At 45.7% G+C, this 17500-nt stretch overlaps 1 protein-coding gene across 1 annotated transcript in view; it reads right to left on the bottom strand.

Annotated features, from left to right (window-relative positions):
* socs7 (suppressor of cytokine signaling 7) overlaps positions 1-17500 on the bottom strand; it is a gene marked incomplete at both ends in the record, with an annotated part of 36222 nt that overhangs the window by 8535 nt on the left and 10187 nt on the right. The window contains 3 exons of the mRNA XM_083635990.1: positions 1622-1767; positions 3144-3275; positions 10001-10105. Coding sequence (XP_083492116.1) covers positions 1622-1767; positions 3144-3275; positions 10001-10105 — 383 coding nt within the window. The remainder of the gene's footprint in view (positions 1-1621; positions 1768-3143; positions 3276-10000; positions 10106-17500) is intronic.

Here is a 17500-nt window from a genome sequence, read left to right as displayed (position 1 = left end):
CAGTACCAGCCGCACTGCACACAGTAACACACAGTATATGACCCCAGTACCAGCCGCACTGCACACAGTAACACACAGTATATGACCCCAGTACCAGCCGCACTGCACACAGTAACACACAGTATATGACCCCAGTACCAGCCGCACTGCACACAGTAACACACAGTATATGACCCCAGTACCAGCCACACTGCACACAGTATATGACCCCAGTACCAGCCACACTGCAGACAGTAACACACAGTATATGACCCCAGTACCAGCCACACTGCACACAGTATATGACCCCAGTACCAGCCACACTGCACACAGTATATGACCCCAGTACCAGCCACACTGCACACAGTAACACACAGTATATGACCCCAGTACCAGCCGCACTGCACACAGTAACACACAGTATATGACCCCAGTACCAGCCACACTGCACACAGTAACACACAGTATATGACCCCAGTACCAGCCACACTGGACACAGTAACACACAGTATATGACCCCAGTACCAGCCACACTGCACACAGTAACACACAGTATATGACCCCAGTACCAGCCACACTGCACACAGTAACACACAGTATATGACCCCAGTACCAGCCGCACTGCACACAGTAACACACAGTATATGACCCCAGTACCAGCCACACTGCACACAGTAACACACAGTATATGACCCCAGTACCAGCCACACTGCACACAGTAACACAGAGTATATGACCCCAGTACCAGCCACACTGCACACAGTAACACACAGTATATGACCCCAGTACCAGCCGCACTGCACACAGTAACACACAGTATATGACCCCAGTACCAGCCACACTGGACACAGTAACACACAGTATATGACCCCAGTACCAGCCGCACTGCACACAGTAACACACAGTATATGACCCCAGTACCAGCTGCACTGCACACAGCAACACACATTATATGACCCCAGTACCAGCCGCACTGCACACAGTAACACACAGTATATGACCCCAGTACCAGCCGCACTGCACACAGTAACACACAGTATATGACCCCAGTACCAGCCGCACTGCACACAGTAACACACAGTATATGACCCCAGTACCAGCCGCACTGCACACAGTAACACACAGTATATGACCCCAGTACCAGCCGCACTGCACACAGTAACACACAGTATATGACCCCAGTACCAGCCACACTGCACACAGTAACACACAGTATATGACCCCAGTACCAGCCGCACTGCACACAGTAACACACAGTATATGACCCCAGTACCAGCTGCACTGCACACAGTAACACACAGTATATGACCCCAGTACCAGCCGCACTGCACACAGTAACACACAGTATAGGACCCCAGTACCAGCCGCACTGCACACAGTAACACACAGTATATGACCCCAGTACCAGCCACACTGCACACAGTAACACACAGTATATGACCCCAATACCAGCCACACTGCACACAGTAACACACAGTATGACCCCAATACCAGCCACACTGCACACAGTATCACACAGTATGGCTTCCAAATACATTTCGGACTGATTTTTGCTCGATGTTTGGTCTCTATTATAACAATACGCGATTATATTATTATTAATTCATGCCGAACAGGCTAAAGCCAAGGTGTTGCGTCTGACCTTCTCCAGTTCCCTCAGGCTCGCGGTGAAGTTGCTGGCCTCAGACCGCCGCAGGGCACACAGCGTGGGGGGCGGAGCCAGCCTGGCAGGGGGCGGGGCGTCGGCCGGCGATGAGGTCGAATGAGGAAGGGCGCGGAGGAAGGCGTCTGGAAGAGAGAAACAAAGTGATTCCCATTTTGATGAATAAATTAATCTTGCTTTCATCCAGAAACCACATTATACAAACACAGATCTCATCCAGAAACCACATTATACAAACACAGATCTCATCCAGAAACCACATTATACAAACACAGATCTCATCCAGAAACCACATTATACAAACACAGATCTCATCCAGAAACCACATTATACAAACACAGATCTCATCCAGAAACCACATTATACAAACACAGATCTCAGCTATCTCAGACTTGTGAAGTTCTAACAGAGCTTCAAGCAGGAAGACTATAATCTGCACATTAACGCTTCCACAGTTCACGTCTACCTTCATCCTACCCTCATATCAGGTTCACACGCTCAAATCAAGCCTGTCAACTTCCGGGGCATCAATTGAATAATCAGCTGTTAGCCATCTATCCACACCTCAATTGTAAGCCTATCACATTGCTACACTCCTCCATCGTGAGCCAATCACATGGCTGCTGTCCTCTTAAATACGTCCGTTTTTATCCTCCTTAGCCTGCCCTCTCCTGCTGCTGTGGTTCGTGCAGCCACCACCTCTCCATCTCCACCCAGTCTTGCAGACCCTTCAGAGTCATCAGATCCATCAGTCTCAGATCACCACCACCACCAGTATCTAGACTCCACTGGGGGATATATCTGGCTGCTGCTCAGGGCTGCTGGCCGTCCATCTACTTACTATATCTCCTTGTGGCACCTAAGCACCAAAGACTTATTTTGACACATTCAATTCTCATTATTCATTCCGTAATATTCTGCTATTGTAATGAACATCATTTGATTCATCCACTAGTCTCTCCTGATTGAAACACTAGCGTCGACAGTCTGGACCCACCAGATTGAAACAGTCTAGACCCACCTGATTGAAACAGTCTCTGGACCACCTGATTGAAACAGTCTGGACCCACCTGATTGAAACAGTCTGGACCCACCTGATTGAAACAGTCTCTGGACCACCTGATTGAAACAGTCTCTGGACCACCTGATTGAAACAGTCTGGACCCACCTGATTGAATGTTTCTCATTCTCTTAAAGAGATGAAATCCTTGAAATTAGCTTAGTAGACAAATATAAAAAGTGAAGATGATCCAAAGCCTTTGACTTTCCATCAAGGCAAAGAATCTAAATATGATTGTTTTTATTGTGTTTTTATTGTTATTTAAACACTTTTTTGGTCGCTTCCAATTCCATTTGTAATATTTCATAGTTTTGATGTCTTACTATTTTGCTTTTTCCCAATTTCAATTCCAATTCCTGGTTTGAATTGGAACTGATGAGTTGATTGCTGAATGGACTGATTGATGGACCCCAGCCTGGTTGGAGTTGCTGGGGTTCTTACCGTTGAGGCTGAGGCTGTGCTGGATGGTGGCGTGGGAGAGAGGAGGAGGGGGGAGAGGCAGGGGGAGGGACTGCAGGGAAGCTCCCATTACACTCAGTAGGAAAGGACCATGCTGAGGCCCACCTATACCATCTGTAGGAAGAACGGGGGGAGGAGGGAGGAACGAGAAGAAAGGAAAGAAGGCAAGAGGGAGGAAGAGAGGGACGAGGAGAGAGGAAGAGAGGGCAGAGTAGAGAGGAAGAGAGGGAAGAGGAGAGATGAATAGAGAGAAGAGGTGAGAGGAAGAGAGGGAAGAAGACAGAGGAAGAGAGGGAAGAGGAGAGAGGAATAGAGAGAAGAGGAGAGAGGAAGAGAGAGAAGAGGAGAGAGGGAAGAGAGAGGAACAGGAGAGAGGAAGAGAGGGAAGAGGAAGAGAGGGAAGAGGAGAGATGAATAGAGAGAAGAGAGAGGAACAGGAGAGAGGAAGAGAGGGAAGAGGAGAGAGTAAGAGAGGGAAAAGGAGAGGAAGAGAGGGAAGAGGAGAGAGGAAGAGAGGGAAGAGGAGAGAGGGAAGAGAGGGAAGAGGAAGAGGGAAGAGGAGAGAGGGAAGAGAGGGAAGAGGAGAGAGGAAGAGAGGGAAGAGGAGAGAGGAAAGAGGAGAGAGGAATAGAGAGGAGATGAGAGAGGAAGAGAGGGAAGAGGAAGAGGGAAGAGGAGAGAGGGAAGAGAGGGAAGAGGAAGAGGGAAGAGGAGAGAGGGAAGAGAGGGAAGAGGAGAGAGGGAAGAGAGGGAAGAGGAGAGAGGAAGAGAGGGAAGAGGACAGAGGAAGAGAATAGGAAGAGAGGGAAGAGGAAGAGAGGACAATAAGAGAGACAGGGGGATGGGGGAATAAAGGAAGGAAGGAAGGAAAGTGGGTGTGTAACAGGTTTCTTCAACACTGTCAGTCAGCCTCAGTCTCTGATCTCATTTCTCCAAATTACAGGGCTTTACGTCTTTCTTTTTACTGACCAATCAGATTGTCCCATTGGTATTGAGTGATTTTGCAACCGCCAATGAGACACAGTGTAGATTTCTGGCCCAGAGAAGACAAGCCGTTTGCGCTGCTCTCCTGCCTGTCAGATGCAGCTGTACCTTTGTCATCCTATGAGTCACTGTGTTCAGCTGGCCTTTCAAAGCCTGCCCGTCCAATCAGATTACAGCTTCATGGGAAACTCAGCTGGCCTTTCAAAGCCTGTCCATCCAATCAGATTACAGCTTCATGTGAAACTCATCTTGTCTATGTCTGACCTTCCAGAACTTAAAATTTAAAAAGTCAGAAACACCTGAGATTATAGGATAGGTTTGACGATTTTGGATCTATATATAATTTGTCATAGGCATGGGTTATTGTGAACATTTTAAAACCGGTTCGATATTGCTCTTCAAACCGAATCTAACCGGTATACCGAATTTTGCCACTAGGTGTCGCACTTTGAGCAGTGCTTCCCAGTTTAGGCGATAAATGACTGTAGTGTGACTCCAGTCCACTTGGTGGCGATAATGCACCTCTAAGCTGGTTTGCCAACCACCAATAACCAAAGAAGAAAAAGAAGAAGAAACTGAACATTGTTTTGTTTATTGAATGACCGTCTGCGAGATATAGTGTAATGAATGAATGGTCATACTTAACCACATGTCCGTCAACGCGAAGTTATGGCCCTCTGAGATCAAAATTTTAACCGCGTTTCTCAGTTTGTTCTGTATGAGGCCAACTTTAGATAAATACTTTTAACCTGGTGGATACAGCCTACATGTCAGTGAGTTCAACAGGCCTACCTACAGCCTACATGTCAGTGAGTTCAACAGGTCTACCTACAGCCTACATGTCAGTGAGTTCAACAGGTCTACCTACAGCCTACATGTCAGTGAGTTCAACAGGCCTACCTACAGCCTACATGTCAGTGAGTTCAACAGGTCTACCTACAGCCTACATGTCAGTGAGTTCAACAGGTCTACCTACAGCCTACATGTCAGTGCCTACATGTCAGTGAGTTCAACAGGCCTACCTACAGCCTACATGTCAGTGAGTTCAACAGGCCTACCTACAGCCTACATGTCAGTGAGTTCAACAGGCCTACCTACAGCCTACATGTCAGTGAGTTCAACAGGCCTACCTACAGCCTACATGTCAGTGAGTTCAACAGGTCTACCTACAGCCTACATGTCAGTGAGTTCAACAGGTCTACCTACAGCCTACATGTCAGTGCCTACATGTCAGTGAGTTCAACAGGCCTACCTACAGCCTACATGTCAGTGAGTTCAACAGGCCTACCTACAGCCTACATGTCAGTGAGTTCAACAGGCCTACACACAGCCTACATGTCAGTGAGTTCAACAGGCTTACCTACAGCCTACATGTCAGTGAGTTCAACAGGCCTACCTACAGCCTACATGTCAGTGAGTTCAACAGGTCTACCTACAGCCTACATGTCAGTGAGTTCAACAGGCCTACCTACAGCCTACATGTCAGTGAGTTCAACAGGCCTACCTACAGCCTACATGTCAGTGAGTTCAACAGGCCTACCTACAGCCTACATGTCAGTGAGTTCAACAGGCCTACCTACAGCCTACATGTCAGTGAGTTCAACAGGCCTACCTACAGCCTACATGTCAGTGAGTTCAACAGGCCTACCTACAGCCTACATGTCAGTGAGTTCAACAGGCCTACCTACAGCCTACATGTCAGTGAGTTCAACAGGCCTACCTACAGCCTACATGTCAGTGAGTTCAACAGGCCTACCTACAGCCTACATGTCAGTGAGTTCAACAGGTCTACCTACAGCCTACATGTCAGTGCCTACATGTCAGTGAGTTCAACAGGCCTACCTACAGCCTACATGTCAGTGAGTTCAACAGGCCTACCTACAGCCTACATGTCAGTGAGTTCAACAGGTCTACCTACAGCCTACATGTCAGTGAGTTCAACAGGTCTACCTACAGCCTACATGTCAGTGAGTTCAACAGGCCTACCTACAGCCTACATGTCAGTGAGTTCAACAGGTCTACCTACAGCCTACATGTCAGTGAGTTCAACAGGTCTACCTACAGCCTACATGTCAGTGAGTTCAACAGGTCTACCTACAGCCTACATGTCAGTGAGTTCAACAGGCCTACCTACAGCCTACATGTCAGTGAGTTCAATGGAGAACATTCAGGGCGTTTTCACACATATTTGGGTCGAGCCAGGCGCTGCCGCAGCAGTGAAAAATATGCAATGTTTCAATTTTCAACTAGAGCGGCTCCGTTTCACATAATGCTTTTTATCACCGCGCCCAGGCCGTCGTTCTACAGAGTGGAGCGCCAACCAGACGGAAGTAGACGCGTATAGCGTAATTCCACCCGGAAAGGAAGCCCGGGATGTAAACATGGTACTTGGTACTGCTTTTTGCATTTTACATCGTTTGTCTCTTTCAATATCGGGAAAGTGTTGAATTTGAAAACGAGGCACGGCTGCGTCTGGAAAACAACGTTTTCATGTACTGATTCTGTTGAACCGTGAAGCCCTCACCATACGCAGATATTATCGGCGAACAGCCAGGTAAGTTGTAAACATTAACGTTTGTAACGCTAGGCTTGCTATGCCCTTGGTGGTAATTTGTCCAATAAATGTTTATTCAATGTTTGTGAACGCCCCATTGATGTTAACATTAGAAATACAGCATTAGGACGAGCTGAAGTCGGCGCGCGTTCACACATCACTCGCGCCGCATTAGGGTTAGGGTTAGGGCGACGCAAGCCGCTCCGAAACCACCCTCTCAAGCTGGACCGAGAGCGAGTGAGTTACGTCGACTACGAGTTCGAGGGGCATGTTCACACTGACCCAGTCGCGCCGTGTTCGGCCCCAGAACTCAGTCAAGTCGACCTAAAACGTTCCAGTGTGAAAACGCCCTCAGATACCCCTGAGATGAACAAGAGGTGGAGAAAGCTAGGAGGAGAGTGAGAAATATGAAGGCAGAGTAAATACCTAACAGACTGAGAGTAAAGTACCTAACAGACTGAGAGTAAAGTAGCTAACAGACTGAGAGAAAAGTACCTAACAGACAGAGTAAAGTACCTAACAGACAGAGTAAAGTACCTAACAGACTGAGAGTAAAGTACCCAACAGACTGAGAGTAAAGTACCTAACAGACTGAGAGAAAGGTACCTAACAGACTGAGAGTAAAGTACCCAACAGACTGAGAGTAAAGTACCTAACAGAGTGAGAGTAAAGTACCTAACATACTGAGAGAAAAGTACCTAACAAAGTTAGAGTAAAGTACCTAACAGACTGAGAGAAAAGTACCTAACAAAGTTAGAGTAAAGTACCTAACAGACTGAGAGAAAAGTACCTAACAAATTTAGAGTAAAGTACCTAACAGACTGAGAGAAAAGTACCTAACAGACTGAGAGAAAAGTACCTAACAGACTGAGAGAAAAGTACCTAACAGACTGAGAGAAAAGTACCTAACAGACTGAGAGTAAAGTACCTAACAGACAGAGTAAAGTACCTAACAGACTGAGAGTAAAGTACCTAACAGACAGAGTAAAGTACCTAACAGACAGAGTAAAGTACCTAACAGACTGAGAGTAAAGTACCTAACAGACTGAGAGTAAAGTACCGTAATAGACTGAGAGAAAAGTACCTAACAGACTGAGAGTAAAGTAACTAACACACTGAGAGTAAAGTACCTAACAGACTGAGAGTAAAGTACCGTAATAGACTGAGAGAAAAGTACCCAACAGACTGAGAGTAAAGTACCATAATAGACTGAGAGAAAAGTACCCAACAGACTGAGAGTAAAGTGCCTAACAGACAGAGTAAAGTACCTAACAGACTGAGAGTAAAGTGCCTAACAGACAGAGTAAAGTACCTAACAGTCACAGACTGAGAGTAAAGTACCTAACAGACTGAGAGTAAAGTACCTAACAGACTGAGAGTAAAGTAACTAACAGACTGAGAGTAAAGTATCCAACAGACTGAGAGTGAAGTGCCTAACAGACAGAGTAAAGTACCTAACAGACTGACGGTAAAGTGCCTAACAGACTGAGAGTAAAGTACCTAACAGACTGAGAGTAAAGTATCCAACAGACTGAGAGTAAAGTACCTAACAGACTGAGAGTAAAGTACCTAACAGACTGAGAGTAAAGTGCCGTAATAGACTGAGAGTAAAGTATCCAACAGACTGAGAGTAAAGTGCCGTAATAGACTGAGAGTAAAGTATCCAACAGACTGAGAGTAAAGTACCGTAATAGACTGAGAGTAAAGTACCTAACAGACTGAGAGTAAAGTACCTTACAGACAGAGTAAAGTACCTAACAGACTGAGAGTAAAGTACCTAACAGACAGAGTAAAGTGCCTAACAGACAGAGTAAAGTACCTAACAGACAACGTAAAGTGCCTAACAGACAGAGTAAAGTACCTAACAGACTGAGAGTAAAGTACCTAACAGACTGAGAGTAAAGTACCTAACAGACTGAGAGTAAAATACCTAACAGACTGAGAGTAAAGTACCTAACAGACTGAGAGTAAAGTACCGTAATAGACTGAGAGTAAAGTACCTAACAGACAGAGTAAAGTACCTAACAAAGTTAGAGTAAAGTACCTAACAGACAGAGTAAAGTACCTAACAGACAGAGTAAAGTACCTAACAGACTGAGAGTAAAGTACCTAACAGACAGAGTAAAGTACCTAACAGACAGAGTAAAGTACCTAACAGACTGAGAGTAAAGTACCTAACAGACAGAGTAAAGTACCTAACAGACAGAGATTAAAGTACAACAAAGTTAGAGTAAAGTGCCTAACAGACTGAGAGTAAAGTACCCAACAGACTGAGAGAAAGGTACCCAACAGACTGAGAGTAAAGTACCCAACAGACTGAGAGAAAGGTACCCAACAGACTGAGAGTAAAGTACCTAACAGACAGAGTAAAGTGCCTAACAGACAGAGTAAAGTACCCAACAGACTGAGAGTAAAGTACCCAACAGACTGAGAGAAAAGTACCTAACAGACAGAGTAAAGTACCCAACAGACTGAGAGTAAAGTACCCAACAGACTGAGAGAAAAGTGCCTAACAGACTGAGAGTAAAGTACCCAACAGACTGAGAGAAAAGTACCTAACAGACTGAGAGTAAAGTACCTAACAGACTGAGAGAAAGGTACCTAACAAAGTTAGAGTAAATTACCTAAGAGACTGAGAGTAAAGTACCTAACAGACTGAGAGAAAGGTACCTAACAAAGTTAGAGTAAAGTACCTAAGAGACTGAGAGTAAAGTGCCTAACAAAGTTAGAGTAAAGTACCTAACAGACAGAGTAAAGTACCTAACAGACAGAGTAAAGTACCCAACAGACTGAGAGAAAAGTACCTAACAGACAGAGTAAAATACCTAACAGACAGAGTAAAGTACCCAACAGACTGAGAGTAAAGTACCTAACAGACTGCGAGTAAAGTACCCAACAGACTGAGAGTAAAGTACCTAACAGACTGAGAGTAAAGTACCTAACAGACAGAGTAAATTACCTAACAGACAGAGTAAAGTGCCTAACAGACAGAGTAAAGTGCCTAACAGACAGAGTAAAGTGCCTAACAGACTGAGAGTAAAGTACCTAACAGACAGAGTAAATTACCTAACAGACAGAGTAAAGTACCTAACAGACTGAGTAAAGTACCTAACAGACTGAGTAAAGTACCCAACAGACTGAGAGTAAAGTACCTAACAGACTGAGAGTAAAGTACCTAACAGACAGAGTAAATTACCTAACAGACAGAGTAAAGTACCTAACAGACTGAGTAAAGTACCTAACAGACTGAGTAAAGTACCTAACAGACAGAGTAAAGTACCTAACAGACAGAGTAAAGTACCTAACAGACTGAGGCTTCGGCGAGGCGGAGGAGGAGGCGTGGGAGGGTGCGGCGTGTTCGCCCCTCGCCGTGAGATATCCACATCCACCAGGGAAACAGTCTCACCTGAAGCCAGAAGAGAGACAGGGGGAGGAGTCAGAGGGAGAGAGAAAGCAGAGGATGGAGATGAAAGAGCAGTAGCGAAAGTGAAAAGCCCCCAGGGTGGTCTGTTTATCGGTTTGCCTAAATTCAATTCTGCTGTCAGGTATGGACACACGTCTCTGCCCACAGGAAGTGGCGAATCGGAAATATGAGAGTGAAATCCAAACTGTCTCCTAGTCCTGTTCTTCTTCTCTTCCCTGTAGGCATAGGGCCCAACCTCCGGGCACTGCAGGCAGTCTTCCTCATACACAGTAGGGGTGGGGGAAAAAATTGATACACCATAGTATCGCGATATTTTGCCTGACCATATTGTATCGATATTTGGACGCCAAGTATCGATATAAAAAGAAAAAAAAGAAAGAAAAAAAGGCCACCGGCATCTGCCCGAAGCGCCCGATGTTGCAGTCCGCGCCTGCGGTGGCGTATTGAGTCCAGAGAAGCTTAATAATGTATATAGCCTACATGTGGGCCAAAAACAAAACAAAACAAAAAAAAACACTGCATGTTTTACTTCCGGTGAGGTCAAGGAAAAGGTAGGAAAAGGAGTTAGACAATATATTGAAATATCACAACATTCAATATATCGCAATACTAGCATATCGCGATATCGCAATACTATCGTATCGTGACTCAAGTATCGTTTTAGTATCGGATCGTGGGCATCTGGTGATTCCCACCCCTAATACAGAGAGGTAGACTGCATCCTACAGAGGCAGTCTACCTCATACAGAAGAAGACGGGTTGCTAGCCCCATGCCCCCCATTAACCTAGCATACCTAGTATGTGTTTGATGGTGAGAGGAACACCCAGAAGAAACCCACACGAACACAGGGAGAACATGCAAACTCTGCACAGGACCTGTGACAGACTGGGGTTTGAACACACAACCTTCTTGCTGTGAGCAGGACCTGTGACAGACTGGGGTTTGAACACACAACCTTCTTGCTGTGAGCAGGACCTGTGACAGACTGGGGTTTGAACACACAGCCTTCTTGCTGTGAGCAGGACCTGTGACAGACTGGGGTTTGAACACACAACCTTCATGCTGTGAGCAGGACCTGTGACAGACTGGGGTTTGAACACACAACCTTCTTGCTGTGAGCAGGACCTGTGACAGACTGGGGTTTGAACACACAACCTTCTTGCTGTGAGCAGGACCTGTGACAGACTGGGGTTTGAACACACAACCTTCTTGCTGTGAGGACCTGTGACAGACTGGGGTTTGAACACACAGCCTTCTTGCTGTGAGCAGGACCTGTGACAGACTGGGGTTTGAACACACAACCTTCTTGCTGTGAGCAGGACCTGTGACAGACTGGGGTTTGAACACACAACCTTCTTGCTGTGAGCAGGACCTGTGACAGACTGGGGTTTGAACACACAACCTTCTTGCTGTGAGCAGGACCTGTGACAGACTGGGGTTTGAACACACAACCTTCTTGCTGTGAGCAGGACCTGTGACAGACTGGGGTTTGAACACACAACCTTCTTGCTGTGAGCAGGACCTGTGACAGACTGGGGTTTGAACACACAGCCTTCTTGCTGTGAGCAGGACCTGTGACAGACTGGGGTTTGAACACACAACCTTCTTGCTGTGAGCAGGACCTGTGACAGACTGGGGTTTGAACACACAACCTTCTTGCTGTGAGGACCTGTGACAGACTGGGGTTTGAACACACAACCTTCATGCTGTGAGGACCTGTGACAGACTGGGGTTTGAACACACAACCTTCTTGCTGTGAGGACCTGTGACAGACTGGGGTTTGAACACACAACCTTCTTGCTGTGAGCAGGACCTGTGACAGACTGGGGTTTGAACACACAACCTTCTTGCTGTGAGCAGGACCTGTGACAGACTGGGGTTTGAACACACAGCCTTCATGCTGTGAGCAGGACCTGTGACAGACTGGGGTTTGAACACACAACCTTCTTGCTGTGAGGCGACAGTGCTAACCACCGAGTCACCGTGCCATCCTAGTCCCCTACTCTACCCTACTCCCCTACTGCAAGATCTGTACAACCAGCGGTGCCTCAGGAGGTCCCTGAAGATCATCAAAGACACAAACCACCCCCACAACAGTCTGTTCTCCCTGCTACCCTCAGGGAGGAGATACAGGGTCCCAAGAGCACGCACAAATCGCTTGAGGGACAGTTTCTTCTCACAGGCCACGAGACTCCTTAACATATACAAATAGTGTAGATGCCACCATTATGTATGACTAATGTTCAATAGTATGTTTAATTAGGTATACGCTATTTGCACCTAACAGAATGTTATTATGTCTAATTATGTTTAAAGTATGTTCATGCCATTTGCACTATGGGCAGTGAATACGCCACTGTCTGTGGCGTGTCTTACTGCTCTATTGCCGTTGCCTCTTGTTTTTTTTATTTATATATCTTCTATTTTATTTTTTGCACTATGTTGTAACGGAGCCTACAGCACAAGAATTTCACATGTGATACTTGTACTACGGAGTGACAATAAAAATCTTGAATCTCCTCGTTTCTACTCTGTGCAGAACATGAAAATGTATCTTAAAGGGAAACTACACCGATTTCCAACCAGCTTTGTATCATTAGAACATCAGTAGTATATCAGGTTGACAGTTATTTATTGAGAGTTGAGTTGAGTTGAGTTGTGGACCAGTGATGTCATTTGTGCATGATTGAATGGTCACCTCTATCGCACACCAGTGGTATTGTTATTAGTTCCAGTGACACAACTTCCAATCAACGTTTCTGGGTGCAAATGTTTGAAACGCAGGGTGGCAAGGGGGAAACAGGTGGGAGTGGCGGGCCATTCTTAAGTGACCCGTTGCTAGCTTCTGTATAAAACGACTTACAGCAGGAGGTGTGGCAATGGGCATGTTCAATCACACAAAGGCGCTTAACGTCCACACGGATTCACGTAACACGGCAAAACTTGTAGACAAGTAGGCTAGGTCATGGGTAGGGATGGGTATCGTTAAGGAATTATTAACGATACTACTACTCTTGTCACTACTGCTTATCGATCCGGTACTTTAACGGTACTCTTATCGGTTCTTTTTGTAATTTTAAGAGAATAAAATCTTAAACAAGTGGGACTGGGTTAGGGTTCATTGTAGCTGCAGCTTTAACAAAAAAGTTGCAAAATCTTTGGGTGTGTTTTTTTATTATTCATTAAAACATCCAGGATTATGTAAGAATTACAATCTAACATTCAGTTAGAAAAAGGCTATAAACAGCAGTGTAGTGGTAAATACAGAGGTGGAGGGGAGTAGTTTACCCTCATTGATTGATAGAGGTGATCTGACACTTAGTTCAACTCTGACACTATATGGACAGCTGAGATGATGCTCTGACGATAATGTTTACTCTTAATCATTAACCATGTTCGCATAATTTAGTTATGCCTGAGGAGGTGGACTGGATAACTGGGGTATCGACAGATGAAGTGCGAGTAGCTCAGGGGTGCCCAAATTCTTTCCCATGAAGGGCCAAAACTCAATCTGGGCGGAGGGCCGAGGGCCAAAAATAAACGCTGTGGAATTACATTAAAATGTATTGTGTTTTATAGAAAATTACCATTCTAAATCTAAAATAACATTTCAATATAATAATCTACTTTTGATCCGTTTGGTAATTGTAATAATTTGTAATTGGTTATATATATTTAAAAAAAAAAAACATTTGTGGGGAGCTTACACATTTAATCGGTAAACACCCCGTTAAAAACAGTTGTATTTTCCACCTTTGTAATCAAGAGAGAAATTTGACTTCATTCACAACTTGAAAAATCCTCAAGGTACTTTGAAAATCAGCTTTATTGTCCATCTTTTGTAAACAATTTGCCATGACAATTTGACAAAAACATGCAATATCCTGGTTGCTAATGTGGTGCCTCCTCTGGTCATTAAGGGCGCCTGTTCGGAGGGAGGGGAACTGGTTGGAATAGCGTGAACCTCCCACGTGCTACTGTATGTCCTACAGGTGAAGCTTCCTCTGTCAGGTGAAAAGAAGCGGCTGGCTAACTGCCCATGTCTCGGAGGAAGCATGGAGCCAGTTTCGGCTCTCCCCCGATCGGCAGAGGGTGGAGTAGCAACCGGGATAAAGAAATTAAGTTAGCACTAATGGGGGATAAAAAATGGGATAAAAAAATCGGGGGGGGGGGGACATTTTTTTTGCCAAATCCGTGGCGGGCCAAAACAAACAGAGCGCGGGCCAAGTTTGGCCCGTGGGCCCCAAATTGGTCAGCACTGGGAGCTTGTTGAAAACCGTGCATTAGACCAGGGCAGTCAAACTCATTCTAGTCCACGGGCCACATGCGACCCAATTTCAAGTGGGCCACACAATGAAAATCAATAATCAATAATAATGACAACACCTCCTAATTGTCCTGTTTCTTTTAGTGTAAAGAATGACAGGTACAACCCTACAACACGTAGGGTTATCTCAGGTACCATCAAGCACATGATCTACTGTCTGTACTGTGCATTACAATCAGGGGTGTAAGTGGAGGGTCAACGCAAGTAAACGCAATTTACCCACTCCTTTGAAATGAGGCAGATAATTTACTCACCTATTTTCAGATCAATTTTTATCAATCAATGAGGGCAAACAAGGTGGCTAAACTACTCACCTTGGATAGTTTACCCACCTCTATTTATCACTACACCCCTGATTACAATTGATGGCAACTGTGCAATTCTCTATAGTCAAGCAAAGGTCATGAAATCAGCTGACTATTTAGTGATTACTGTAATACAGATAACTGAATGATGAATAGGCAACTTAATATTTAACTCGCTCCTGAAACCAGCCACCTCTTAGCCTTCACAAGTGCATCACATTGGATTGAAGACTTCTCAGTGCAATTTTCACACTTTGCAAAGTCATCCTTTGGGCCAGATTGGACCCTTTGGCGGGCCGGATCTGATCTGGCCCCCGGGCCGCATGTTTGACACCCCTGGTTTAGACAGATTGCTCGTGTTTCCACCCTCACTAGCCAACGATTTGTTGCACTTGTGACAACGAGCATAGAGACAGTCCGCATGTCTGGGAACGCCCATACAGGCTCTAGGAACGCCCACCATAGACACTGGGTTAGCCTGGGGGCGGGGTCAGGGTGGGGTAAATTCCCCCGTTTTATCCATTCAGCAAAGTAAGAATTTAGCTGATAGCCCAGCCCAGGTAGCCTGTCTGGCCCCGGCGCCATGGGGGATGTTTGGCAGGGGCGGGAGCATGGGCGGGCGTAGTTGCCTTGACAGACAACTCCTTCAGCCAATCAGCGTCGGATCCAGTCAAACCCAAATCCACTCGGGAGAATGGCAAAAACATATTTCCCGCTGAGAAACTCTGCGGTTGCGGCGATACTCCTGTACTTGTTTAATTGTTGTTATTGAGTCTATTTCTGCAATAACTGCACTTTATGGCTGTTTAAACTAGACAAACGCTGACATGACTCCACGAGACGATCAGGCAAGGAGGCGGCCATTACTGTTTTGTTAGTGCAGTGCTAGTGGCGTTCCTGATTGGCCAACTTGCGCTGTCAATCACAGCGGAGTCGCTGATTGGCTCTTCCGCTCTGCAGCTTCTGCTAAACCCTCCCCATGGCGCTGGGGCCAGACCGTCACGGGGAACCAAATGAAATGTGAGTTCACGTGACGGGCTGGTTTACCAGGCTACAGCCCAGGCAGACACGATCGGGGATTTAACCACCGCAGTAAACGCACATCTGAGCAGACGTCTTGTGTTCTGCTCTAGAACCCCCAAACCTGTAGTTTAGAGCCGCAGCACCGTCTTTTGGTGAGTCAGCCCATGAGATAGATCGGCGGTTTTACCCCACTCGCGCGCCAGCCGTTTAACATTTTGTGGGCGTTCCCAGACATGCGGACTGTCTCTATGGTCAGCATTTGATACCGGGTCTCGGTACCCATCCCTAGTCACATGGGCCAACTTAGAACTGATCAACTTTCCACGCCCACTGGGAAAAAGGGGGGTCTGGTAATCGGCATGTCCAATCACAGAGAGCCACCTAACTTTCAAACGGATTCACGTAACACCACGTCCAATCACGGAGAGCCGCCTAGCTTCCAAACATTACATTACATTACATTACGTCATTTGGCAGACGCTTTTATCCAAAGCGACTTACAATAACACATTTTTTGTCAGCAATAGAGCAATCAACTATGGAGCACAGTCTATGACAACTACAACTTCTGAAGGAACAGTGGTACAAGTTTAGGTTAGTGGTACAAGGTTGGTTAGTTTTTTTTTTTTTTTTTTTTTTTTTTTTAACACATTCACTGCCAACAACGTATGAACACGTTTTCAGAATCCAGCTGTTCCCTGCCAACAACGTGTTTACACGTTTTTGGCATCGATTTTTTTTTTTTGACGGTGGGTTGTGCATCTAAGCCTTTTACATCTCTTATATAATTATTGGAGCCACCGAACGTTTACAACCCATTCCACCGACCCACTAAGTGGCAACAGTGCTCTCCTGGCTAGAGAAAGGAAAGCATTTTTTTAACTTGTCAAGCCATTCTCAGCCCAGCCATTCTCCTTTTCGCGCTGATTGCTGGCGATGCGGGATTGCAAATTTACATAATAGATTCAGCCGATCTACTATGATCGGGTGATAGATTACAGGTGGAGGAACACACTTTGAAACACGCAGCATAAATATGACCAGAATCGCAAAAGCTTCTCTCAACCAAAACTCCAAACGAGCGAGTCCATCCCGACTTCCTCAAACAGCGGCCCAGACATGCAGGCACAGGAGAGCAGCAAAGCACTGACTGGTGACAAGCTTGTCCGCCCACGGAGGGCGGAGTTGAAGCAACTCGAGAGGGAGGGAGAGAGAGAGAGAGAGAGAGAGAGAGAGAGAGAGAGAGAGAGAGAGGAGGGAGAGCGAGAGGGAGGGAGAGAGAGAGAGAGAGCGAGAGTGGGAGGGAGAGAGAGAGAGAGAGAGCCAAAAATGAATGGTTAAAGTGACCGTTCCATCCAATTTCACAAAAAGCCGTTTATCTCTGAATATTCTTTTTCACGCTAAAACCATGCTGTATTCAACTGCTAATGCTTACATAACTACTAACTCTACAAACTAACTCTTTTAGACAGAGAAAGTACACATTCTATTAGTACTTTTGAGATATTGTATGTTCACAAACTCCAAGCTGAAACGAATCCTCGGCTCTTATAAAATGAGCCATAATCCTCAAAAAACGGCTTGGCAGAAGCTACCTACAGCAAAAAAAAACGTCTGGCAGTCAATGTGTTAATAAGGAAAGAGAGAGAACGAAGTTAGATCAAGAAGGGCCCAGATGGAGCCTGAAAAGGTGTGTCTTTAGTCTTTTCCGAAAGATCGGC

The sequence above is a fragment of the Poromitra crassiceps genome, assembly GCF_964638095.1.
Source record: "Poromitra crassiceps genome assembly, chromosome: 4".
Taxonomy (NCBI): domain Eukaryota; kingdom Metazoa; phylum Chordata; class Actinopteri; order Beryciformes; family Melamphaidae; genus Poromitra; species Poromitra crassiceps.
The sequence above is the reverse complement of the archived record's forward strand: the minus strand, read 5'-3'. Positions and strand labels throughout refer to the sequence as shown.